This window comes from Herpailurus yagouaroundi, unplaced genomic scaffold (genome assembly GCF_014898765.1).
Source record: "Herpailurus yagouaroundi ecotype Mexico unplaced genomic scaffold, PumYag 163, whole genome shotgun sequence".
NCBI lineage: Eukaryota > Metazoa > Chordata > Mammalia > Carnivora > Felidae > Herpailurus > Herpailurus yagouaroundi.
In genome coordinates this window covers 67,671,289-67,696,906 of record NW_024412404.1, presented here as the reverse complement: position 1 = coordinate 67,696,906, position 25,618 = coordinate 67,671,289, and the positions used below count along the sequence as shown (strand labels likewise).

The 25,618-nt window shown below is 57.9% G+C and overlaps 1 protein-coding gene across 10 annotated transcripts in view; it reads left to right on the top strand.

Annotated features, from left to right (window-relative positions):
- CFAP46 (cilia and flagella associated protein 46) overlaps window positions 1-25,618 on the top strand; it is a 97,254-nt gene that overhangs the window by 1,329 nt on the left and 70,307 nt on the right. For 8 of the 10 annotated variants that reach the window (XR_005793775.1, XM_040486859.1, XM_040486861.1 and 5 more), the window contains exons 4-17: window positions 358-422; window positions 2,630-2,794; window positions 3,660-3,783; window positions 4,250-4,344; window positions 5,131-5,241; window positions 7,773-7,872; window positions 14,399-14,497; window positions 16,231-16,421; window positions 21,237-21,465; window positions 21,600-21,720; window positions 22,723-22,846; window positions 23,025-23,155; window positions 23,994-24,121; window positions 24,955-25,088. Coding sequence is in view for 9 of the 10 variants with exons in the window: in XM_040486859.1 (XP_040342793.1) it covers window positions 358-422; window positions 2,630-2,794; window positions 3,660-3,783; window positions 4,250-4,344; window positions 5,131-5,241; window positions 7,773-7,872; window positions 14,399-14,497; window positions 16,231-16,421; window positions 21,237-21,465; window positions 21,600-21,720; window positions 22,723-22,846; window positions 23,025-23,155; window positions 23,994-24,121; window positions 24,955-25,088 (1,817 nt within the window). In the remaining variant the exon portion in view is untranslated. Of the gene's footprint in view, window positions 1-357; window positions 423-2,629; window positions 2,795-3,659; window positions 3,784-4,249; window positions 4,345-5,130; window positions 5,242-7,772; window positions 7,873-14,398; window positions 14,498-16,230; window positions 16,422-21,236; window positions 21,466-21,599; window positions 21,721-22,722; window positions 22,847-23,024; window positions 23,156-23,993; window positions 24,122-24,954; window positions 25,089-25,618 lie in introns of those variants that run through there. The other 2 variants (XM_040486864.1, XM_040486866.1) reach the window with 2 other exon arrangements.

Sequence of the window (25,618 nt, the reverse complement as noted above, 5' to 3'; positions counted from 1 at the left end):
CCACCCCCCGCTTCCAAAATGCGTCGGGCTAGACCGATCCGAAAGTACTCTTCGTGGAGAGGCAGGCGAGCGGCGTCGTGTTCAGCGACGGGAAACTGGCCGAGTTTCCTGCTACCGCCCTTTCCCTGAGCTCCCGTTGGACATTTGTGCGGGGGTCATGCCCGGAACAGCCGCCCTCGGGCCAGGCAGAGGGGAACCTGCAGAGAGCGCGCATGCGCCCCAGCCCCGCCTGCCTACACTCGGGGTGCCAGGCCAGCCTGTAGTGCGGTTTGATGGTCACCAAAGGGACCACGAGCCACGGTCGATGTTCTAGTGGCAGATTCAGTGTAATTGTGCATATTCTTTATGTCGTTTTAGGAGGAGTTTGAAAATTGCGTGACTCAGTACATGAAAGCAATAAACTTCGCGAAAGGAGAACCCAGGTAGGCCCGATGGACTCGGCCGTCTCTAACGGGGATTGTGTAAAAGGTACCAAGCCAGGGGTCACCGAGCGCTGGCACCTGTTCAGACTGTAGGGGTTTTCCGTGTCCTGGTCTGTGTTTGGGGCGCACGTACGGCTGTGTGCTCGTCTCTAATGTGCGGAGCTGGGCCGCACAGGCGCATCGTCCCCCCCCAGCCTCATCGTTTCCACTGTTCTGTGGTTTCTGTGGTCTGCACGTGACTTTTGTCTGCCTTCTCTCTGGGAACCTCTCCTTGGCCTGGTCTCCGTGGCTCCCTGACTTTCTGGGCCTCTCTGAGGGTTCAGCCGCAGGGTCCCCTCTCCCTGCTGCCCCCACTTGCCTGTTTCCCCCCCGGTGGATGGCCCGGGCCAAGGCCTCGTATCTGTGGTGATTCGGCTAACGCTCCAGCACCGTTTTCTACTTAATCAACGTTTCGGTTTTCTAAATTTTTTTTTTCAATGTGTTTTTTATTTATTTATTTATTTTTGGGACAGAGAGAGACAGAGCATGAACGGGGGAGGGGCAGAGAAAGAGGGAGACACAGAATCGGAAACAGGCTCCAGGCTCTGAGCCATCAGCCCAGAGCCCGACACGGGGCTCGAACTCCCGGACTGCGAGATCACGAGATCCCGCGAGATCGCGAGATCGTGACCTGGCTGAAGTCGGAGGCTTAACCGACTGCGCCACCCAGGCGCCCCGCAACCATTCTACCACAAAGAGTTTAAGGGAAACGTTGACAGTTCCTTTCTTTAAATTTTTTTTTTTCAACGTTTATTTATTTTTGGGACAGAGAGAGACAGAGCATGAACGGGGGAGGGGCAGAGAAAGAGGGAGACACAGAATCGGAAACAGGCTCCAGGCTCTGAGCCATCCGCCCGGAGCCTGACGCGGGGCTCGAACTCACGGACCGCGAGATCGTGACCTGGTTGAAGTCGGACGCTTAACCGACTGCGCCACCCAGGCGCCCCAACGTTTCGGTTTTCAAGAACTACTCTCGAAGCTGTTAAGCTTGCATACGAACTGATGTTCCTACAACCTACTTAAGTAGGATCCAACATGTAAAGGAGGTTCGGGTGTAAATAAATCCCAGATTCACGCATCCGGTGGTCTAGTAGGTGCTGCTCATGGCCCCCTCTGGCAGCCCCTGCTGTGGGTGCTGGGGAACCGGGCCCAGCCCCACAGACCCCCCTCACTGGGGACGTGTGCTAAGGGAAGTGGGTATTTCAAGGGGACCATGTCCTGGAACCGTGAAGCGGGAGTGGCAGGCAGCCTGCATCCAGGGGATCTTGGGGGCACCTGCAGACTGCCTGCTGGGCGACCAGCAGCCTTGGCGGCTGGCAGGACCATCTTTACAAATAGACGAGGGCGCAGCTTGGCAGAGAACGAGAGGGGCTCCGAGTTAGCCCCTTGAAGGAGCAGACAGCCTTGTTTTGTTGCCGTGCCCTGGGTCCTTCCTCCATCCGGGGTAAGAGCAGGCATCCACGGCGCTCGCCCACCAGGGGAGCGGTGTGGACCGCCGGGCGCCTGGAGTCTTGCAAGGCAGAGCCGGCCCCTTGGAGAGGCCGGAGCGAGAAAGGCAGATCGGCCGCTCTGATCCTCTTGGTCGGCACCTGCTTCCAGCCCTCAGGAAAAAGCCCAGCTTCCGGGGGTGTCCCTGCTCCCCCTCTTCCTCCCCCACTTGGCTCTATCGTGTGCAGGTTTGGGAGTTTTGCTCCCTAAAGATTTGCTCTCCTTCTTCTGCCTGCCGGACCCTGCACCTGCACTGCCGTCCCGGCTGATCGCTCATCGCATGTCAGGTCTCAGCAGGATGTTGCTTCCTCCAGGAGGCTTTCCTTGATTCCCCCTCCTCTTGCCCGTTCTTGTCTATCCCTTGGGAACCAAAGGAGACCTTGCTGACTGGTGCATTTTCACAGGGAGCTGGTCACTTTTGGATTGACTGAATGAGTGAAAGGGTCTCTGGGCTCAGGAGTCATGTGGCGGGGTGGCCATGGCCGGGGCTGAACTTGGAGCCACCAACCCCTTCTGGGCAGGGCGCCCGTGGCCACCCCAGGGAGGGCTGGCTCTGCTCACTCTTGGCAGTGTGGGCGGGGGGCAGCTCAGATGCTGCTGCTGCCATCTACTGGAGACGCCCGAAGGGGCTGGGGACAGCCTTGTGGCCTAGTCTCAGACTTCCTCTGCTCTGGTCGCAGGTATCACTTCCTGGTATATAACGCATCTGTCCTCTACTGGCAAATGGTGAGGCCGTTTCTCAAGCCGGGATATCATCACCATCTGATCTCCAGCCTCTCCCAGATCGTAAACGTGCTAAACCAAACCGAGGAGGAAGACAAGGAGTGGCAGGCAGAGCTGATGCTGTGAGTGGAGGTGGCCCGCCCGGCCTCGGGTCCCTACCCGACGGCCCCGTGCAACCTCTGACCTGCTTCCCCTCCCACCTTCACTGGGTGGGACTTACACTGCAGGGTGTAGGGCATTGGTTTGGACTCTGTAGTTAGAAGTGCATGTTCTGTGCGCTTGTCTAATGATGTCTCGGGATGAAATCGCAGCGTGCTGATCATGTGGGTGTCACAAGCTGAGCGTTCAGACTCAAAACGTAGGAAATGAAAGCTTGTGTCACAGTCCTGGTTCGTGGTTCTAAAAACTCCGTTCTGTAACTATTAACGCGGTAGACATTTTAGCAACGTAAACTCAGCCCGAACGGCCCTATTGAGGGAAGCACACGCCAAGGCGTCACCACAGGGACGGCCCTGAGGAGCCACAGTGAGATGTCAGCACGCGGTCTTTGTGCGGGGAGGAGTGAGCAGCGGCCAGACTCACCCCGTGTTTGGGGAGTGCCGCGTGCGGGCAGCGGCCGGGTGGGCGTCCACGAGACGAGCCAGAGGGTCTTCCCTGAAGTTGGAATCGGGAATCTAGACGCTTTCTTCACCTGCTTGATGGCTACGTGGGGAGCTTTTAAGAGAAAATCAATACGAATATGATGTTTTTTTGAAAAAGCTTATTTTAAACGTCTTAGGGAGTTTCGGTGCGAATATTCCCTTTCTCCCTCCTGCCGTGCCGGGAGTAGGAGTGCTCTCTCGGCCCCCGGTGAGCCGCACCGGGGGCCGAGCCGTGGGACTTCCTGAAGCTTGTGAGATGTGAAAATAGTAAATGCATACTAACCTGGTTATTGGACACGTGCAGCAAAAACCGATTCCGTCACGTCCAGCATTTTGCGTCATCCAGGGAGCTTCTGGAGTGTTACCTACAAGCCGGAAAAAAGGAGGAGGCCGCGACGTTTTGTGCCACCGCAGCGCCCTTTATAAAAGCTAACGTGCCCCAGAAATACCGACACATCTTTTCTGTTATGGTAAGCTGGCATGTTGAAAAACGGAGGCAGAAGTGATGTTCTTAAGGGTCATTTTCAGAAAACGGTGTAGACAAACGGCCCCGTCCACCCACTGAGAGGCACAAAAGCATACACACAGTGCACGTGCGTCAGCAAAACAAAACAAAATCTTTTGCTTTCATCGTGATCTTTGACCACTTCACTCGCAGCATCACTGAATTAAAAAGGGTCGCAGAAAATGTGTTGCGATAAAGTCGTTGTAAACCCCAACAACCTGTATGAGGAGCATCATCGACCACTCACTTCCGTGGGGAGACAGCGCAGGTTGGCTGTGAAAACCGAACATAAGCACAGTTAATGAGAGGACACTTGCTCATTCCAAATACTAGTTTTAAAGGAGGATGTATGTAATATAACAACGGATACCTGGACCTCTACCTAATCTTTTGTTTAAATCAGTTAATAGCTCAATTCCGTTTGACAACAGGTGCGCCATGAATTACTGGATGAGCTTCAGTTAAAGGAAGAAAAAAGAACCTCCATAAGCCTGTCTGCCACCTACCACATGAACGTGCTGAAAGCGTAAGTGGTTTAGGACTTGAGGGGCTGGCCAGTGTCCCTGTGCTGCCTGAGGGGCTATGGCCGTGCCGGGGTGGCTGAGGCCTGGGCCCGGAGGACGGGACTCTGCGTTGCCTCCCTTTACTCGGAAGCAGCCAGAGAGGCTGCCCTGGGTGAGGAAAGCGGTTTAGGAGGAGACAGTCTCCAGCTGGGTGCGACCGACCGTCTGACAGGACCTTCCGGGGGTGGCGTGACATTTGACCCTGACATTGAGAAAAACAACAGTAGGGAATGGGTAAAACCCTGACGGGTGGGTCAGAGCAAACGAAGAGTGGAAATGTACCCGGGCACACACCTGCAACAGGGCTTTAGGAAGGGGGAGATCCACTGTGTGCGAAGAAAGGGCGGTGGGAGACGAGTGTGTGTGAGGGGCAGTGAGTGTGTGAGGAGATCAGCGCGTGTGAGGGGCAGTGCGGGTGTGAGGAGAGGGCAGATGTCCGGAAGCGGGCAGGTTGCCGACCCAGGGTGCCCGGCAGGGGAGGTACGAAGGGCCAAGCCAGCCCACGAGGGAGCCGTCTTCTGGCTCGGGTCCCGGCAGAGGGTCTGTTCAGGAAGAAAGCTTGCTCTGGGAGTGAGGACGATAAGGAGTGTGAGACGTCTCTTGGAGAGAGAAGGAACGAAGGAGGAGCGATTTTTCAGGCCTTCTGTTGAGTGGGAAACACCGGCTCGTAGACTTGGGAGTTTCTCTTAGGATAATTTGAACAAATCTGACATGACATCTTCGTTATTTAATGTTTGAATACATTCTAGGAAATTGGATAAAAATGAGTTACCTGAAGATGTCAACGCAATTCTGAAGAAGACCTATAAACACTTAAGTTATTACAATCACGAGCGCTTCCCTTCAATCAGAGAGGAAAAGTAAGTGTCTCCAGTTCCACACGTCCGTAATCACTGCGTGAAACTCGCAAGTGTAGGAAATGTGAGAAGACGGAAAAGGCCGTCCTAAGTACCGTATGGGCCTCGGCCATTGTGGAGGGTTTCATATATTTCCTCCCACTGTCTTTTTTGGTCTTGAGGTGTGTACCGTTTGGGGAGCATTCGGGACACATAACTGCATATTGGACTCTAAATCAAATTTGACTTCTTTTTTTTTTTTATTAAAAAAAATTTTTTTAACGTTTATTTATTTTTGAGACAGAGAGAGACAGAGTATGAATGGGGGAGGGTCAGAGAGAGGGAGACACAGAATCTGAAACAGGCTCCAGGCTCCGAGCCGTCAGCCCAGAGCCCGACGTGGGGCTCGAACTCACAGACCGCGAGATTGTGACTTGAGCTGAAGTCGGCCGCTTAACCGACTGAGCCACCCAGGCGCCCCCAAATTTGACTTCTAAGTGTAGGTGCCTTTCAGGTCACTACAGCATCTTACACCCCGCATTTCAGTGTCTCAGTTCTGTGCCTTCCAGAATCCTCTCAGTGCTGTTTGAGTTTAGGATAAGTCCCGGGTCGGATTCCCAGGAGCGGGTAGCTGAGCCAGAGGCTGACAGAATGAACCAGCATGTACTTTGCAGTTTATTCCCGCAGAGATGATGGGTTTGCTTCCCAATCCACTGTCACGTTGTCACGTTGACATAAAAGGACGGAGCGAGCGCAACCACACCCCGTTGGTGTGGCTGCTGCAGTCACCGTATCGCTTTGTGATCCGTGTGCGCGTCCCCCAGGGTCACTGAGGTGTGACCCTCAGCCGTGTCTGGGCCCTTCGAAGTCCCGCTGTTGAGAATTGATCCCTTGATAAATCCCACCGATTTTCTCATCAACTCTGCACTCCGAACACGTGAAACATCCTGGCCATTGTCCGCAGTGATTATTTATATACTTTTTCCATCCATCATTTGTTAGTTGACTTGAGGGTGTTATGGGTGGCATTGAGCCCCCCCAAAAGATCGTTCAAGTCCTAACCTTTGCTGCCGGTGAACATGATCTCATTTGGAAATAGGGTTTTGTGGATGTAATCAAGTCGAGATGAGATCACACTGGATGAGGATAGGCCCCGAGCACTGACTTTTGTCCTTATGAGAAGGGGGAGGTTTGGGGCACGGATGCCCCTGGGGAGGAAGGCCGGTGACGATAGAGGCAGACACGGGAGAGCCGTGGTCGCAAGCTGAGGAACACCACGGATGGCCAGCAAACACCAGAAGCCCGCAGAGCAAGGAAGGATCTTGCCCCGGAGCCGTCAGAAGGGCTGTGGTCCTGGGACCTCCATCTCAGTCTCCGGGCCTCTAGAACTTTAGAGATTAACTTGTTGCTGTTAGGCCACCTCGTTTGGGGTAATTGGTCCCAGGAGCCCTAGAAAACTCATAGGCGGGGTCTATTTTCAGCTGCTACGTCACAAACTGTCACAGACATGGGGGCTTCAACAGTGCACACTGATGACCTCCCTGTGCCTGTGGGACAGGGATCCAGGCACAGCTGCCATCGAGGTGTCAGCAGGGCAGTAGCAGTCTCTTCTGAGACCCGACTGAGCAGGGGCATTATCAGTGCCAGCTACGGATTCCGGACTAGCATAGGAAGTCAGCGCTGTTTGGGGTCTGGCCAGGGAAGCGGCCTCTGCCCAACATTGTGGGTTCCTGTTGGTTAGAAGTGAGTCTCGAAGGGAAGGGATCACACAGGCCATGGGCACCAGGGTGTGGGGTCACTGGGCATCCTGAGGCAGCTTGTGTCTAGACGGGATGACCGGGGCCACAAGATGTCTTGGGTTCACTGTCACTTCGTGTATGAGCTCCTCCACTGCTCTTGAATATATACAGAGTTAATGGGCCGGGGGTGGCCTGGGTATGCATTTTTAAAATGATTTTCATCATTTTTTTATTTCAAATTTAACATGTAATAATTGTAGAGAGTTTGAAAATGAATCGATGTCAAATTTCAACATGATCACATAGGCTTTCACCTGCTTTTCCCATATAAATTGTGAACACGTTTCTGCATCATGAAATACTCTACAACGGAATTCTCGACATGGGTTTTCAGACCCTCGAGGCGGTCAGTGAGGACACCTCGGGTTGTGCGAACCTCGGGTTGTGTGAACCCAGGCACACACTTTTGAAGGCGGACGCATGTGTGCACATGGATGTGTGGCGTCCCCTCCGGCGTCCTCTGCTAGGGCTGGGCCCTCCCTTGGAGGGTCTCACTACTCATATGAGCGGCCCCAGGGGAAGTTTCTAGAAATGGGTCTCTGGGGCACCCGGTGGTGCAGAGCCGGGCCTCCTGCTGAGCTTGGATCGAGGGGGAGGGGCGGGTCCATGTGGCCAGAGCTCAGGGAGCACCGAGGGGCAGCACGTCGGGGGGCCGGGCCTGCCGGGGCCTTGGAGCCCCTGGGGCTGCAAGGTGAGTACGGGGTACGTTCCTGTCACCTCTGTCCATTCATTGCTCTCTTGTTTCTTGGTTTCCAGAATTCTTTTGCTTTTTGAACTGGCTCGTCTTTCCTTGACCTTGAAATGTGAACAGATCTCCTCTGACTGCATCTCCGACTTAAAGAAAATCGACAGCCAAGTAAGTGACCGATGACCGTGGCACGCAGCGCCTCCTCCCTGGGATCCGAACACAAAAGGCAAAAAAGCAGGGAAAGGAATTGGAGCGGGCCTCGCGGGGAGGGTCTGGAAACAGGCGCCTGGTAAACGCCTCCCAGTTTCCCTCACACGCACGTCACGTCGCTGAGCTGATGCGATGTTTGCATCACACACTGTTCCCGCCGTCCCTGGCACCGACCCGTGTTGCCACCGGCTGTTTGCACGGTCCACTCGAACGGCTGCACCGTTACTTCGGGATATTCATGGTCCGAAACTTACTCCTCGGCCGCGTTCTTGGACGTTTGAATCCTGTTATCTTTTGTTCTTACGTGAACATTTTGTGCCTGAAGATTTTATCTGCACTTAGGGGTTTCCCCCTAACATAAGGTCACTGACGGGAAATTACTCTGGAAGTTTCACTTTTACGATTTGAAAATACATATTGTAATATTGCCCTCCAAAGAAAAATTTACATTCCCGCCAGAAGTTTCTAAGCCAGCTTCAGGTTTATGTGTTTTAGCAAGGGCTCTCGCGCAGAGCAGAGGCTATTTAGCGGTGGCGTGGACGGTGTTGAACACGGTGCCCGGTGACCAGCAGAGGCCGTGAGGGCCGCTGCCCGCGAGGGTGAGGAGGTTGGAGGGAGGATTCGCTCGGGTTGGGCGAGTGGCGGGGGGTCACTCCCTGCGCTTTCCATTGAGCACCTGCTGTGTTTAGTCCCAGATTACCGGTGGGTCCCAGATACCAGCGGGTCCTTGGGAGTCTCCCCCCAGACAAAGCTCTAGGGTGCCGCCCCTTCCGCGGTGCACAGAACGGGACACTCGCTTTGGCAGAGGGGAAGCCAGTCATGTGTGTGGTTCTGTGGATCGGGAAATCGTTCTACAAAGGGAAATAAAACTTCACTTGGACCGGGGCGCCTGGGTGGCGCAGTCGGTTAAGCGTCCGACTTCAGCCAGGTCACGATCTCGCGGTCCGGGAGTTCGAGCCCTGCGTCGGGCTCTGGGCTGACGGCTCGGAGCCTGGAGCCTGCTTCCGATTCTGTGTCTCCCTCTCTCTCTGCCCCTCCCGCATTCATGCTCTGTCTCTCTCTGTCCCCAAAATAAATAAACGTTGAAAAAAAATTAAAAAAAAAAATAAAAAAAAACTTCACTTGGACCTTGACCGGCTGGTAGAGCGTGGATAGGGCAGTGGGGTGGGGGTGGGGCTGGAGACCGCCAAGGCCAGAGAGCAGGGAATGAAGAGAGCGGACGTACCTATTTGGAAGCACTTCCGGGTTCTTTTGCGGGCTGTTGCTGTCTTCTGTGTCCACACACAGTGGCCCAAACTTAGCATCGGGATCCCACCGGCTTCCGTCACTCACCAGCTGAGTGACGCCCTCGGGGTGTAGTTTTTTTGTCTCTGTACGGAGCCAGCAGGGACGAGACCGCTTTCCTGGGGCCGCTGTCGGAGTCCAGTGTTCTGCCTGTGGTGAGGGGGGTGGTCCTTGCTGCCGACGGCGGCTTCCTGCAAAGGTGGGTCACGTGTAGGCGGCGGGGCCCTCACCACCCTGCTGCCTCCGGGGGAGGTCCCTCAGGGACTCTCTCCCCGACTCTGCCCAGCCGGCCCTGCCCGCCCAAGCTCGGAGGTGGCCTCCCTTCGGGCCGCCTGCCGAAAGCGATCTCCAGCGAGAGGAACATCCCTCCCGGGGGGGTGTTATCCCTCCTGGTGCTGCCATCTGACAGGGTCAGCCGGTGCTGTCAGGCCTGTGGCATCTGGAAACGTCCAGTGCCCGTTCTTGTTTATGTAAATTTTTCACTCGAATGAGGCGGGCTCAGCGAAGTGCACCTCAGAGGTCAGCGCCCCCTTTCCTCGCTGGTCTTTCCAACACCCTCAGTATTTATTGGTGCTGGATTTTGTGAATATTCTGTGTGTACTTAAAGTGGATTCCTTCATTTTTTTAAAATGTTTGTTCATTTTTGAGAGAGAGAGAAACAGAATCTGAAGCAGGCTCCAGGCTCCGGGCCGTCAGCACAGAGCCTGACGCGGGGCTCGAACTCACGAACTGTGAGATCGTGACATGAGCTGAAGAGTAGGGCACTTAACCGACTGAGCCACCAGGAGCCCCTAACACGGGTATTTCTAATATCACTTGAGAAAGAGCGCATTGTCCTATGTCATATGTCACCCCACTTCTCAGCGTAATGCCTGGCCCTGGAGAGGTGCTCTGCGGATTTTTGTTGAACAGATGGATGGGTGTTAAGATCATTCCAGTCTCTCTAAAGCGGGCACGTTCAGATTCCCATGGTTTGCCAGCTCTTTCTTCATAGGGTCTCCCTGCAGTGACAGGCAACGTGGTTGGGAAGTCACACGGCTGGGTCAGGCCCGGTCCAGATCCACCCTGGGTCAGTGTGGAGAAGCGGCAGCCGAGAGGGAAGAGGCGTCATGGGGGAAACAGGCAGAGCGAGGTTTCCGGCACTGACTGTAATGCCTGATGTCTTACTATCCTCTTAAGAGGAGAGTTAAACAAAAGTAAAGCAAACACAAACGCGTAGTTCTAGGTGATCGTTCAGTAATGAGTGGACCTTTTCTTAAAAGGGGGAAAGAATACGAAAGGGACATGGCGGAAGAAACGAACTTTTTCTGGCCAAGATGGAATAAAAGGCCCTCAAGCCTGAAGCAACGAAAAAACCAAACAGTATGTGAAACGCTACATTTCAGGACACTGAACAATAGATGATGAAGGGAAGCGAAACCAAGAGGTGGGGAACAGATGGGGTGGGTCTTAGCATCGTCCAGTTTACCGCCTGGAGAGTTTGTAGACTCGGCGGGCGGAGGCGAACGCGGGTGAAGCCGGTGGCAGTCTACCGGATGGAGGACGAGCTGCTGGTCAGGAGGACGAGGCGGCCCAAGTTCACGGGACTGAGGACCAGAGAGGAGCCAACTGCACGAAGGGAGCTGTGGAGAGCTCCAGGGGCTCCGTCAAGTCTTCAGCCGCGTTCTGATTAGCGCCCGTGTATGAGGAAACTACACGAGCTGCAGAGAGAATCCCCCCAAAAGGAGACCAGGGAGCAATCTTCAGAGGTTACACGGGGCTGAGAGTACTTCCTGGAGTGGAATTTAAAGCCATTAGACCTAGATCCTGGCTTCGTGGCCGCTTAACACACACGTGTGTCACACACAGCATCACCACTGCCAGCTAGCCAGTGCCCGGGCCCCCGGAGCTGCTGTCGCTTTGCAAGCACCCGCGACGCAGGCTGCCGCCTGGGCGCCTGTGCGTCGGACATCGGTGCCACCACCGCTACCAGGGTGCTTGCACCCCAGGCCGGGTGCCAAAAGAGATCCCCGTGGACATACCCTGTGGGAGAAAATGGGATCGGGGGGTCCCCAGCAGCCTTCACCACCAAAGACTCCAAGAGACCTTGAAACTAGAGACCAGCAGCCTTGACTGTTGAGGAATCCTATAGTCTTTGCCGATGCTAACCTTGGCTGATGGAGGCGCACGGAGACCGTGACGCTGGGCCTTTCCTAGAACTGTAGCCGCCACATCCTGTCCACCCACAGGCGAAGGTCTTTCCCCACCAAAGTCTGGAAAAGATGACTACTTCGTCAAATGCACAGACGTCAACACAAGGCCGCAAGAAACACAAAAAATCAAGGAAACGCGGCATCACCAAAGCAACACAACAGTGATCCGGTAGCCTCGTCCAAAGAAATGGACATCTATGAATTGCCAAAGAATTTGAAACACTTGTTTTAAGAAAAGTCAGCAAGCCACAAGAGAACACAGATACACAATGAAATCAGGAAAACCACACGTGAGCAAAATGAAAAGGTCGATAGCAATAGAAATCATAAGAAATAATGAAATAGAAATTCCGGAGCTGAAGAATACAGTGAATGCAGTGGAAAGTGCAGTAGAGAGCATCAGTAGCAGACTTGATCAAGCAGAAAAAAGAATGTGTAAACTCAAAGGTCATTTGAAATTACCCAGAGGAGGAGAAATGAAAACGAGTATGGGAAGCCCATGTGAAGCGAAACAGTGTTTGCGTTATGGGAGTCCCAGAAGGCGTAGGGAAAGGGGTGGAAACCTGATTTAAAGAAATAATGGTTGAAGTCTCCCCAAATCTGGGGAGAGATATGGTCATCCAAGTACATGAAGCTTGTTGGTCGCATAGGGTTCAACCCAGTGGGGACTTCACCAAAACGTATTATAATAAAACTGGCAGAAGTTTTATCATAAAAATTATTATAAAAGAGAATTCGAAAGCGGCAAGAGACAGTGATTTCATACAAGGGAACTGCCATGCGGCTATCAATGGATTTATCAGCAGAAACCTCGCAGGTCAGGAGCGAGCTGGATGATATATTCAAAAACTTCCAAACAAGTATATTCTATCCAGCAAAGCTGGATAGTCCTTTCATTTTAGAAATGAAAGAGAAATAAAAGGTATTCTCAGACAGACAAAAGCTGAGGAAGTTCATGAGTTGTCTTAGAAGGAATGCTAAAGGGAGTTCTTCAAGCTGAAATGAAAGGACATTAATTAAATATATGACAGTATAACGTTCACTGGTAAAGGTGAGCATGTAGTCACGTCAGAGTATTCATATTTTAATGGTGGTGTGTAAGTCGCTTCCCCTGGTATAGAGTTTAAAAGACAAAATTATTAAAAATAACACTACAATAATTTGTTAATGGATACAAAACGTTAAAAGATGTAAACTGTGACATAAAAAACATAAAATGTAGTGGGGGGGGGCGCCTGGGTGGCGCAGTCGGTTAAGCGTCCGACTTCAGCCAGGTCACGATCTCGCGGTCCGGGAGTTCGAGCCCCGCGTCGGGCTCTGGGCTGATGGCTCAGAGCCTGGAGCCTGTTTCCGATTCTGTGTCTCCCTCTCTCTCTGCCCCTCCCCCGTTCATGCTCTGTCTCTCTCTGTCCCAAAAATAAATAAACGTTGAAAAAAAAAATTAAAAAAAAAATGTAGTGGGGGGTAGTGAAAACGTAGAGTTTTTGTACTGATTGGAGTGAAATTGTTTCAACTTAAAATAGATTGACATCACTATACATTTGTAAGGAGCTTTTTGTAACCGTGAAGCACAATGCACCAAAGAGTGAAAGAATCAAATCATCCCACAACGGAGAGCCATCAAATCACAAAGGGAACAAAAAAGCAAGCGAGGAAGAAAGAAACACAGAAGTGCAAAAACCAGCCGGGAAGGAAGATGGCAGTGATCAGTCCTTACCTGTTAACAATTACTTTAAATATAAAGGGTTAAATTCTTCTATCAAAAGAGACAGGGTACTGAATGGGTTAAACAACAAACCAAAACAGGCCCGACTGTGTGCCCACAAGAGACTCACCTCAGCGTCCAGGGCACATGTAGGGGGAAAGTGAAGACGTGGGAAAAGATACTCCGTGTAGATGGCAACGGCAAGAGCAGAAGTAGCTACACTGACACAAAAGTCGAAAAACGTAATGAGACAAAGAGGACCGTCATATACGGACGTGATGAAGGATGGAGATGAACAGCCTATGAACGGAGAGAGGGCGAGGTCTGGAAGGGTCCCAAGGGCAGGAACCTCTGTCCCTGTAGAGTGGAGGCGGCTCACCCTCCTGGTATATGGACGTGTTTGCCAACCTCGAGGCTCCCCGAACCCTGTACTGTTGGGACGTTATGGAGGCTTCCTCCCATAGGCGTGATGCAATTAGTAATCCATTTCCAGCCCCCGTCCGCTCTCTCGCGGGTAGAGGCAGGTCTGAGAATCCCAAGCTTCTAATCATGGCTTGGTCTTTGTGCGACCGGCCCCCGCCCAGGACCCCCCCCACCCCCACCCCCGGGAGTCACATCTTTAGGAAAGATGCTCCCGGTGCTCTGCCACTCAGGAGATTACCAGGGTTTCAGGAGCGCTGTGCTGGGAACCGAGGCAGAGACCAATGTTGATATTAACTCACGTCGACACACCTACTAGAATGGCCGCAGTGAGCAGACTGAGCGCACCAGATGTGGGAGAGGACGTGGGCGGGCTGGAGCTCTCTGTCCGCCCAGCCGCTGGGGACTCAGGGTGGCACGACACCTTTGGGAAAGCTTAGCAGTCTTGTAAAAAGTGAGGTAGACGCCGCCCCGACAAACCCCGGGCTCCTGCTGCGGCCCGCCTCCGCGTCCAGCGAGCAGGGCACTCTCTTCCTAAGCCGACAGGGGTTAAGTCAAAGAAAACACGTTTGCCAGACTTTATAAGAGTTTATCTGAAATTGGTGCCATCATGTAAAAATCCGACGTCCAGTGAAATGGGCTCTCTCCCCCATGGTTAAAAAGGTAACCAAAAAAGCTGTTTTTGCTTTCTCACTTGAGTCTTTGCATTTTGGGGGAAAAAGGTTACGTTTTTTAATGTATATATTTGTGTTCTCCAGAGGTCTTTTTGTTGACTTTCTACCTAGTACGTTAATATCTTTAAATGGTTTTTGAAGTTAATGAATGTGTGTGATTTCTTTCACTAAAAACCCCCACGTGTACAAAAACTGTGTGTGTCCTGTAGGACCCTGGGAAGCTGATTGAAATCAAATGCCTGGAGTATGAATTAGAAGCTTTAGGACTCGAAAGTAAAGTTAAAGTCTACGTCCGAGCAGCTGTTGAGGTAAGTCCTTGAACAGGAGTCAGCGTCACTGAGCGGCTTTGCACGTGTCCTGGAAGGTCGCTGGCCCCCCGGGTGAGGGGGACACAAGGCCAGCCTCCCGTGCCTCGGGTTCCCACCGGTGAACACGGCCTCCCCGGCAGGAGCCCCGCCAGGACGGGCTCCCCCACGGCTCCCGGGCCACCACATAGCAGGCATATCGGGGTCACGCAGCCTGGGCAGGGGGCGGGGCACGGGGATGAGCTCCCGAGAGCCCTCCTGCTGCCCGAGTGGCGGTGCCCGTCCCCGTAGCCCCATGCGCTTGCCCTTGGTCAGGCCTTCGTGTCCCTGTCATGGCTCTCTGCCATCCAGACTCCCGTCCAGGAAGGCAAAAGTCACTCCCTACCACAGCGTGGGGCTATCAGCCACGCGGGGCCTGGAAACCCGAGGGGCTCGGGGTAGGCGGTAAGGTCGTTGCACGCAACGGGGGCAGGCAGGGATCTGGGGGTGGGGAGACGAGGGTGGCCAGAGGCTGTTGGGGATTCGGGGATCCCCAAGTGCGTGGGGAGAGGCAGGGGCCCCGGGAAGGGCGGATCCAGGGGACGCCCGGGCGGGCGCGGTGCTCACTCACGGTGACGGCCCCATCTGGAAACGGCGGACGTGGCTGCTGTGCTCCCCGTCTGCGGTCAGAGAGGAGGCGGCTGCCCAAACGTGGTGGTGACGTGAGCTTGGTTTCACTCTCCCGTCTGCTTACTCAACGCGGTGGGATTTGGACCGGCAGCCACTGCCAGAAAAGGAGTCCAGAGATCGTTTTAGACCATTCTTTAATGAGAAATTTGCAGCTTAAAAGGAGGAAAAAAGTGTCGAAACAGAGATTTGGAGCCTCGTGTCGACTGGAGCCAATGCGGGCACTCGTGGGCTTGGCTCCTGGCACCCCCAGGGAGCCTTCGGGCCGAGAGATCGGCGGCCGGGCGCGGGGCCCCTTCCCCCACACCCGCAGCAGGCTCTGTGTGGCGCCTTCATTGCGGCCCGGCGGATATCCGTCCCTCTCGGACTTGCCCGTGTGGCTCCTCTAGCGTTGACCCTCCTGTCTGGCACCTGGTAGGCGCTTGACAAACGCTGTGTAGGAGACGCTTTGCAGGGAACACTTTGGCCACACGTGTGATCAGGAGATAGCAGCAGATGGGCGGTGCGTGTGGCCCTGGGGGCCGCAGGGAGTGCTGTGTGGAGCACAGAGCAGCTTCGGGCACCGGTTCATGAGGCAGCGTGAGGGGAGGCCCCGAGGGTGCTGGCAGCCAGAAGCGTGGGACGTGGCCGAGTTTAGGACCCGTGGGCAGGCCCCGTGGGCTCTGAGGAGGCGTGGGGCTGGGAAGCCGGTTCCACGCATCTGAAAACGCGGGACCAGAGCCCGTCTGGCGGGAAGGGCACATGCAGCACGGAACAGGGGATGTGTTCTTTGGGTTGTAAACGTAACAGGCCGTGGGCCACAGGGAACATACAAGGCTGAGAAGTGCACTTGGATGGAATCAGTTCACGGAAGAGAACCTCATCCACGGGTGTGCAGAGGCCATTCCGGGCTTTTTAAGGGAGCATCTCGCAGACGTTCTTACATCCCTTCTAGAAAAGAGGATGCAGGCCGTTGCCACAGACAGGCTCAGACCTCGGGTCCCGGCTGGCCCTCCAGCTTCCGGGCCTCGGGACCAGGCTCCCCACGCGGTACGTGGTGCTTCACAGACCGGTCGATGTGTTTTGTGCAGGCCCAGCTGAATATAGTACGGAGACTGGACATCACGCTGCAGCGAGCCGTGCGCCTGGGCGACCCCGGGGTCATCCACGTGGTGTGCACCACCCAGTGGAACGCGTGTCTCCCTTTGCTGCAGCACAACCTGAGACACCACCTGCGGAAGCCGCTGGCCAACGTCGCGGACGTCCTGGAGAAGGTGGACAGGTGGCCTGCGTGTCTTCGTCCCGGGCTGTCCTCTCAGAGATGGGGAAGCGTGGCGGGAGGGGGCCGGGGCAGAATCCCTCAACACCGGGAAAAAGATGAAACCCAACTGACTTCCCCCAAAAAGCGTGCAAGCGGGAAACCCCACCCGTATCAGAAAGGGCTTGTGTGGCTGCCGCAGGGATGGAGCCATCCGTGTGCCCCGCGCGGGCCTCGGCGGTCCCCCACCGCCCGCTAACGGAGAGCGGGTGCCCGCCTGGGTCCCGGCACCAAGGGTCCCCTAGCCTGCAGGCACTCCTACATCTCCACTCTGCTTTCAGTAGGCCAGCCGTGGGAAGTGCTGAGAAGGCAGGAGCAGGGAGGGAGGGCGGGTGGGTGCTGTTTAGGCAGGACGGTCCCAGTCGGTCTCCGAGAAACCGAGCCCAGAGAGAGGAGACGGCCCGGGGGCCGGGAGGATGACGCCCCAGGAGCAGAGCCCTCCATACACGTAGAAGGGGGGCTCATCAGTCCTCCAGGGGCGGAGGTTGTGCCGGGGGACAGCGTCATCAGAGGACCTGGCACAGAGGAGGTATCGCCAGTTGTCAAATGGCCACCCCGCTGTCGAGAACAGCCGGTGGACAGGGCGCCGGGTGGCACGGAAGCCGCCGTGAGCCGGGAGGGACGGAGCTGTGGGAGGTGGGCAGCAGGCCCAAGGCCCCTTGCAGACACCCCGGTCTTGTGCGTCCAGAGCTCACAGGGGTCTCTGGGAAGGTCACCTGGGCTGTGGACAGGGCGTAAACCCAAGGTGGCACCCATTTGAGAGCAGGAGGGCAGAGCGGGCCTTGAAATGCCTAAAGAGACAGGCCGGGCCACGGGAGGAGGACGCAGTCCCGGCCAGTGGTCCCTGGGCTGCTGCGGGGCGGGGGCGACCCTAGGCGGGCACGGGCGCAGGTGCAGGCGGCGGGGGGCGGGGCGGCTGGGAAGCACACGTGCCACATTCCCAGCATCCTCGTTTTCCATCAGTTCTTTCATTTCACAGATTCTCTAATTCTTCCTTCTCTTTGGCCTGCTTTTAATTTTAATGAGTATGTTTCTTATTTCCTATGAGCTTATTTTCATGTATGCCTGAGTTTAGAAAATATCTGGTAGCTTCCCCCTTTTTCTCTGCTGATTCTCCTAAGTGACATTGAGACCCCGCTGCCCCCAGTAGGACGCACGCGTGGGGGCATCCGCGTTGGCAACAGGCCCTTTAGCCCCGGATGGCGTTTCTTCTGCGGCTGTGAAGACGGTCATGTGCCTTTTCTCTCCCGTTCTTACTGCCTGAATCACGCCGATTGAGTTTTGGGGGTTGAACCAACCGTGCACGCTCTGTGTGGTCCCGATCTTTTCACTCTTTATACTGTATTGCCACGTTCGGCTTCCTTCCCGTGATCCGTTAGAGGGTCTTATGCATATGTTCATGAGGACACGGGCCTGTGTTTTCCTTCCTTTGTCAGGGTTGACGTCAAGGTCACGCTGGCTTTATAAAATGAATCGGGAAGCTAGGAAGTATTCTTTCTCCTTAGAAGGTTCTGGGCCTGGGGGCTGTGCCGAGTGGCTGCTTCTGGAGGAGGGTTCCAGGCTGCCGCACTCCCCGTGGCAGGTCAACGCCGAGGAGTCCTGGTGGCAGCTGATGGCATTGTCTATCCTTGTTGAGGGGCTCTTGGCAGCTCCTGTCAGTGTCCCCTCGGGCTGACCCTGAGGCCAGAGATCCCCTGGGTGCAGAGCGCTCAGCCCAGCAAGTGCCGGCCGGAGTGCGGGCCTCCGGCTCCGAGCCGCCTGGCCTCTGGCACCCCGTGTCTCCCTCAGCTTTGCTCGGCGTGGTCCCAAACACCGCGTCCCGCACGTTTGGGGTCGTGTCTCCTCGTGGCCTCTTAGCCGCTGGTGACCCCCCTGCCTCGAAGGCTCCGGCGTGTGGTGGTAACACCACCTCCCCGGATGCACGGCCTCTCCTTTTCCATCCTCTTAAATCCTGTCCTCTGTGTACCTCGAACGCGCGGAGCACGGCCTGGCAAGTTGGGTGGACCGCTGTCTGTCCGCCTTCCATCACTGTGACCCTCTGCGTGGGGCCTGGAGCCCCGCACCCTCTGCGCTCCGTGTCCTGCTGAGCTGGTCTTCGACCTCACGTCTTTCCGCTCATCCTTTCTGCTTCCTGCGGCTCCTTCCCTGCCTTCCTCGAGGTTAACTTTTAGAATCCTGTCCACTTCCTCGGCTGTACTTTGCGGGGGGCGGGGGGGGGGGGCGCCGCTCGAGGGCCAAAAGTACGGGTCCTCGGGCAGCAGAGTCCGTGAGGGCCAGCTGCGCACCTGACCCCGCGCCCTGCAGGCAGGGCCCCCGCAGCCCTTCTCCTTCCTCAGCCCGCTCCCTGCCTCTGTGCCGTCGTGGCCGTGGGCTCCCCTCGATGCGGTGTGACGTCTGCCACGTGAAGATGCGTCCGCTTCACCTTGCAGTGCTGTCGTCTGGTCTTGGCGGCCAGTGGTCGACAAGGAGACAAGGAGAACGTCCCAGAGGGCAATGAGGGTTTCTCGGCTCTGCCTCCCTCTTGGCCGGTCCCGCTGGGTCTCCCCTTCCCACGCGCCCGAGCTCCCACCTGCTTGATCTCAGCCCTAAGAGCTTCTGCCGTGTTGGCCCGAAATGGCTTCACCTCATCCCCACGAGTGCTTTCACCGGTCACCGGATTCGGGGTTCAGGGACGGCGTTCCTCTTCAGACACCTTGGAGACGATGTGCCGCTTCTGGCCGTCACCGTTCCCGAGGAAGACGTGCGCGGTTTTCGGCGTCGTTCTGTGTCCGTGAGTCAGTCTGCTCCTTCTGTTTCCAGAGTTTTGGTCGTGGGATTCCTCAGAGCCTTAACGAACCCTCCTCGGGTTGGCTGCGATGCCCGGATATGTGACAGGACGTCTCAGGTTTGCGGAGTTATCGGCTGTGACTTCGTCCCCCTCGCTCTCCGCCTCCTGGGACCTGGGTTTCGAGCGCACCCTCGATACTGCCCACGGGTCCCCCAGTCTCCGCTCGTTTTTACATCTTGTTCAGCCTGTGCCTCTGGTGGCTGATTTCCTTCCGCCATCTCCTGTGTGCCGTGAGCCCCGAGCAGGAGTTTTGCCCTCACGTAGTCTAGTTCCGAGCTCAGGTACCTCCCGTGTCTGCATTTCTCCACCTCCCCTGAGATTCAGTATCTGTTCTGTCCTGAGTATTGTTTTCCTTCAGGTTTTTGGTATATTTGTACTTGTATTTTAATACGTGCATTAGTGGATTTATCCGGTAAACTCGACATGTGGTCCTTCCTGTATCCTGACTGTGGGTCACATTTTTCTCGTCCTTGCTCACCTGGTATGCACCGAACAGCGTGGGTGATATGCTGCGGGGTGCTAGGCTCCGTTGTCCCGTCTGGGGAAGCTGGTTTTTGCTGGAAAGGCGTTGAGCTAACCGCGTCTGGTGACAAACAGCCTCCTGGTCGTCCGGTCTCTGGTGCCACAGAGCCCCTCCCTCCGGCCGGCCTAGGACCCCAGCCACCCGGGCTGTGCCCTGACGTCGCCTCCTTGGCACGGCGGCTCCGCGCTCTGTCCCCCGGGGGGGCTGACGATCATGGGCTCGCGCCTGACGCCCCGCAGGGGCCGCGGTCTCACTCCGCCGGAGCCCCGTGCCGGCCACCTCGCATATGTGGCCCCACTTTGTGGTCGCTGCGTGTCACAGAGTCACTTAGCACCGTCGGAGGATTGCTCCCTTCTAAGTCCTTCCGCCTGGTTCCGTCCCTCCCGTGCCGGCAGCTACGTGCCCTCATTCGAGTCACGGCCTCTTCAAGCGAGCCGTCTGCCAGGCCGTTCCCAGAGTGGGCGGACCCTCCGTGCGGCCCCCTCTGCTGTGTGTGGCATTGGCTGGCCTCGGCCGGCTCCTAAGGTGTCCTCTGTAGCCACCGCGGGACCATGGCCCTGGCTGCCGCCCGGGCTCGTAGAGAGTCTGTGGGTGAACCTGGTTCCCCGTGAGGAGCGTGGGCCCTCTCCCGGCCCTAACCAGGGCCACGGGGACTCCCTGCCTCCTCGTCCCTGAGGTCACAGGCAGGCCACGTGGCATTTACGCCTCCATCTGTGCTCAGTTCGTGGGTCCTGTGGAACTTGCGTTCGGCCAAATTTGTCGGATTTGCTGATGCTGGCACCCCGGGGCATGACCCCGTGACGTGGGCTCTCTGCCTCCCGTTGATGGAAAGGCTGTGAGGACCCTTCGCTGATACCCGTAGACACTGGCAGAGGTAGGGTGAGGGCCCATGGGGCATGGTGGCTGTTCTGAGCGTGGGGGGTGCCCCGGCTGCTAAGACCCGAGCAGGGCTGCCTTCGGAGGGGCAAAGAGCAGGCTTCTGGCCGCACGCTGCAGGGGGGCGCGGGCTGCAGGAAGCAGTGGGCATGGGGGGGGGAGGGTGGGCGGTGCCTGTGGACGGACCAGGTGGCTGCAGCATCCCAAGCTTCCCGAGCCGGCCCTGTGCGCCACCCGGCAGGCCTCACTGGCGTGTCCCAGGTCTGCCAGCTTGCTGCTTCTGGGCCTCGGAGCGCGGGCCCCAGCTGCTCCGGCTGCCGCAGGGCCCTCGCTGCTTGGCCCCCCCCCCCCCCCCCCGTCTGAGTCCTCCAGGCAGGCCGGGCAGGGCCTAAAGGATGCAGGAAAGCCAGGAGCAGCCGGAGGCTCACTGCACATCTCCCCCTGGGGCGTCTACTGGGAAGCCAGTGCTCCCGGGGCCCGCGTGACGCTGTGCTGTCCCAGCCAGGGTGCCCCGGGCCCGCCTGACGCTGTGCTGTCCCCCCCCCCCCCCCAGCCTCATGGTCCTGCTCCGCTGCCAGGTGCACATGGAAATGGTGCACATCGAGGAGGATGAGGACCGGCTGGAGCCGGCCATGCGGCACCTGCAGAAGGCCATGCGTCTGGACAGCCTGGGCTTCTACCGGGACCAGCTCAGGATGGCCTTCAACCGGCTCTACCTGTGCACCAGGCTGTACCAGTCCCCTGAGCGTGCCGAGGACAAGGCCGTCGTGGCCATCGAGCAGGTGCTGTCATCACGGCCTTTGTGGGGTTGGCCGGGGGGCTGGGGCCCTGCAGGAGCCCACGTGCCTCCTTGGAACAGCCCGGAGACAGTGTCGCTTCTGGCGACGTGAGAGCCCACTCTTCCTTCCTGCTGCAGGCCAAGAAAGCTATCCCAAAAGACAGCGTCAGGAAGAAGCGGGCTCTCCTGGTGAATGCGGGCCTGGCCCTGGCCCCCGACACCTTCCAGATTGTGCTCGACAGCGAGAACGAGGCCAAAGGTAGGCTGCCTTTCTCTTCCAGAGCCCAGGGGCCGGCTGAGCCTCATGCCGTCTTGAGGCAGATGCTCAGCCTGGCGTGTGGGGGCCACGCCGTGCCGGCCGAAGGTCCGAGCCTTGAGGTGTGCGGTCTGGGCCTTTGAAAGCACCAGTCTGGAGGGGGCATGGCTGCAGCCCCCCTGTGTCTTGCAGGTGGCAGTGTCCTCCGTGCCTTCACCTTGTCCCCGTGGAGACACAAATAAGGCCACATTCTGAGGTTCTGGGGGTTAGGGTTCATCATACCTTTCGGGGGGCCCAGTTGTACCCACTGACCCGCCAAGCACATCACATTCTTGAGGACGGCAGCCGGGTGCCCGGCTGGGGGGCCCCACCGAAGGCCGCCCCGAGGCTCCCCCGGCTGTCATGCCCCAGCGGTGGGGAGAAGATGGCTCTGGGACGTGGCCCTCTGTGGCCGTGGGGCTCATTGGGTGTGGCCGCCCTGGCTTTCCACTGTGCCCTGCAAGTGTCAGCAGAGTCCTGAGGTGCTCCGACGGGTAAGAGCATTGCTGGCGGGCCGGGAGCCCAGCCGGAGAAGGCACCCCGGCCCTGCAGGGTGAGGGGCCCCGGGGGCGGGGGGCTGGCTCCTGGAGGTGGCTGGAGTGTTGGCTGAGAGGGGCACGGCATGTGCCACACGCTCTGTGCAACTGTGCCGGGCGGCCCCGCGCTCGGGGAAGCCAGGCTCTCCGTGGCTTGCGCTCCGTTTATCAAAGGGAGCCCCCGCCACCCAGCAGACCAGAGGGCCAGGCCGCGGGAGGGAGCGGGGGTGTCGGGCAGGGGCCGGTGTGAGGGAGCGCCCTCCGGAGGGGCACCAGCTCACGCCTGTCCAGAGTGCAGAGCCCCCGGGCCGCTGCGTGTGGGGGCGGCACCCCCCTGGCACCAGGGTCCCCGGGACGGAGGTTGCGCCCCTCCCAGTCCTGGGCCCTGGGACACCGGACGCCAGCCTTGCCCTTCCATTTCCGCCCGCAGTGTCTACAGGGAAGACCAGGGGCCGGTTCAGCTTCCTGTTCGCGAAGGCACGGCACCACATCATCAGCGTGGACAAGGCTGCCGGGCACTTGCGGCGTCTGGGGGGCGAGAACGCCAGGGAGCGGTGGGTGAGGCGGTGCCCCCGGCCGGGCTAGCGGGACACCCGCCCCAGCAGGGAGGGGCGTGGGCACCCCCCCACGGGGCGAGAAGGGCCGTGGCTCACGGCCCCCGCGGTGGTGCCGGGTGGCCTGTCACGAGCGACACGCGCGTGCGCTCTTGTCGCTTGGCTCCTCGGCGAGCAGAATACAGATCTGGGCCGAGCTCGCCAAAGTCGCCCGGAAGCAGGGGGTGTGGGACGTTTGCCGGACGGCGTGCCGCTTCTGCCTCCTGTACGACAACGTCAAGGCAAAGAAGCCAGCACGGCTGAAGAGAGGTACGAGGGCCCCCACACGCGCGCCCAGGCGCCAGCCAGGGTCGCATGTTCTCCGAAGCCTGGGCAGGGGCCGGCAGCCCCGATGACCAGTGGGGCGGCTCCTGCCGGGGCCCGGGTCAGTGTGCACATGCTGGAAGCAGGGGTCCTGCGATGGAAGGGACTCCCGAACGTCACCGTGACCCGCCGGACCCTGTGCAGCCGGGCCACTGTGCCTTTGCTCTTTGGTCCCTCAGGGTCATCGGGGCTCCAAAAGGGAAGGCACCTGCTGTGAGCAAGAGAACAGAGGCCGCCGTGTCGGGCGCCTGGGGGCAGAGGGCAGAGGGCAGAGGGCAGAGGTGACAGTGAACGGGGGGGGGGGGGAGGGGGGGCGGGGGGGGGGGGGGTTTTCTCGGGAGTGTGGGTGGAGGACGGCTCCCCACATCAGCACAGATTCTGGGGCTGATGGGTCAGTGGGCAGGTCCGGTGGACGGTCAGGGCACAGGCATGTACCAGGGGTCTGAGGAGACCCAGGGCAGGGTTGCTGCAGGCTTGGTGGGGCCGGGTGCTTCTCAAGGGGCACAAGCAAAACCAAGAATGTGTTGTCGGGGACGTCAGTGGCAAGTGAGCTGCGGCTGAGCCGGCTTTGGGGACACGTTAGCCACCCGCCCAGGGAGCCCTGCACCCCGGGGGTGGGGGGGGGCCTTTCCTCCGGCCCCTTCTAGCAAAGACGCACCTCCCAGAGACCCCCGTCTGCCCCCGGAGCTGGGGGTGAGCCAGGAATCCTTGAGATGTTTTTGTTTCTTTGCTGCAAAAGAAGCACCACGTCTGACCAAGGCTGAGGCTCCACTCTTTACCCCAGGAAAGAAGAAGAGGGGCGGAGACAGCGCAGCCCAGGACGGCTGGGGCCACTCAGAAGTGACGTCGCAGCGGCAGGCATCCCCGAACCTGCTGCGCAAGTTCGCCGAAGTGGGGTTCATCAACGCAGAGGTGCGTCGCTGGTAGGTCGGCGTGGGCGCCTGTGCTTTGTGGAACACTGCCCCTGAAGACCTGCCTCCTGAAGGGACGGGTGCCAAGTAGGGGCGCCTTCCTGGTGCGTGAGGGCCCCGTGATTACGTGTCCCCTTTCCTTAGAGATAGTTTCTGCATCGGGAGCCCACAGTCACGTGGGGACTATGCAGTGACCTGCTGTTTTGGGGGGTTGCATCGGAGTGGACGTCAGAAACACTTTGAGCAAGTTGTAGCGGGGAGAGGTGTGCCATCAGGGGTCAGCACTGGGCCACAGCACCTGCACCTCCGCCCGCGGGGGCCACGCTCCACGGAACTGCGTGACCAAAATCCTTGGAGCCACGTTAGGTCGTTTCTCCTGGGGTCTGGGCAGCCGGGCTAGAGCGCTCTCTGAATTACTCGGGGAACGTCTGCTAAGTGCCTCCCAAATGCCGGGCCAATGCCGTGAGCTGGGGACGCAGTGACGACTGGGGCACAGCCAGTGGTGGCAGGGCCACCTGCCCGGCTGTGCCAGTGCTCTCGGCAGCCTTCAGTGCCTCTGCGCACTCGTGAGGTGACCGGGGGCAGACGCGGCCGGGCACTGGCTAACGTCGAGAAGTGACTGTGTCCGAGCAATGGCGTGACTTGTGTGGGGCTCGTAGAAGGAGCCCTCTCTTCCCGGGACACGGTATTTGTGGGTGAGGTGGAGGGAGGACCCTTGAGGCTGAGAGGACCACGGGGCATCACGGGGTCTGCCCACCCTGTGCCCGGCCGCGTGTTCCCGCCTGGCTCTGAGTCTGTGCCCTGTGACTCTGCCGCCCCTCGCTTCCTTCGCAGGCCACCGTCCACCTGCTGCGCTCAGAGGGCGTGCAGCTCAATGACCACCCCGCCCCCCCGGAGGACCCGAGCCAGCACTCGGCCGGCCACACGCTCGAGTGCCCCGAGGACAACACACAGTGGGCCGTGTACCGGTAGGTGGCCCGGAGGGGCCCCGGCGTCCCCGGCAGCTGCCAGCACAGCTCAGCCACGGAGCGGGCCAGGTGGCCCGGGAGGCTGCGCCCACACCAGGGGCGTGGCTGGTGTCATGCGTGGCCGGCGTGGCAGGATGGTTTTTCTAGTGTGTTTTAGTAGAATCCCCACTTTGGCTCCTTCCAGTTAGCGTATTTTGTTATTAGTAAAAAGGGGATACGATGGGTTGGTGTAAGCACTGGGGTGTGGAAGGGGAGCGGCTTTCCGTGCGCTCAGAGGACGAGCTGTGGTCTGGGCCTCGGTCACAAGTGTGGGTGAGCAGAGCGCTTCACGTAGAACATCCCAGAAGACACAGCACGTGAAATGCCACGACAGAAACGCTCGTGAATTTGAGATGCTCTGTTAACAGTGATACCAGGGTCTCAGTTGTCTTTGATCTAAAACTAAGTATTTTTAAGAGAGGGTGGTAGTGCGCGGATATCGGCCCCATGTCGCAGGAGCCGCACACCGTCTAACTGCCCACCCGCTAACT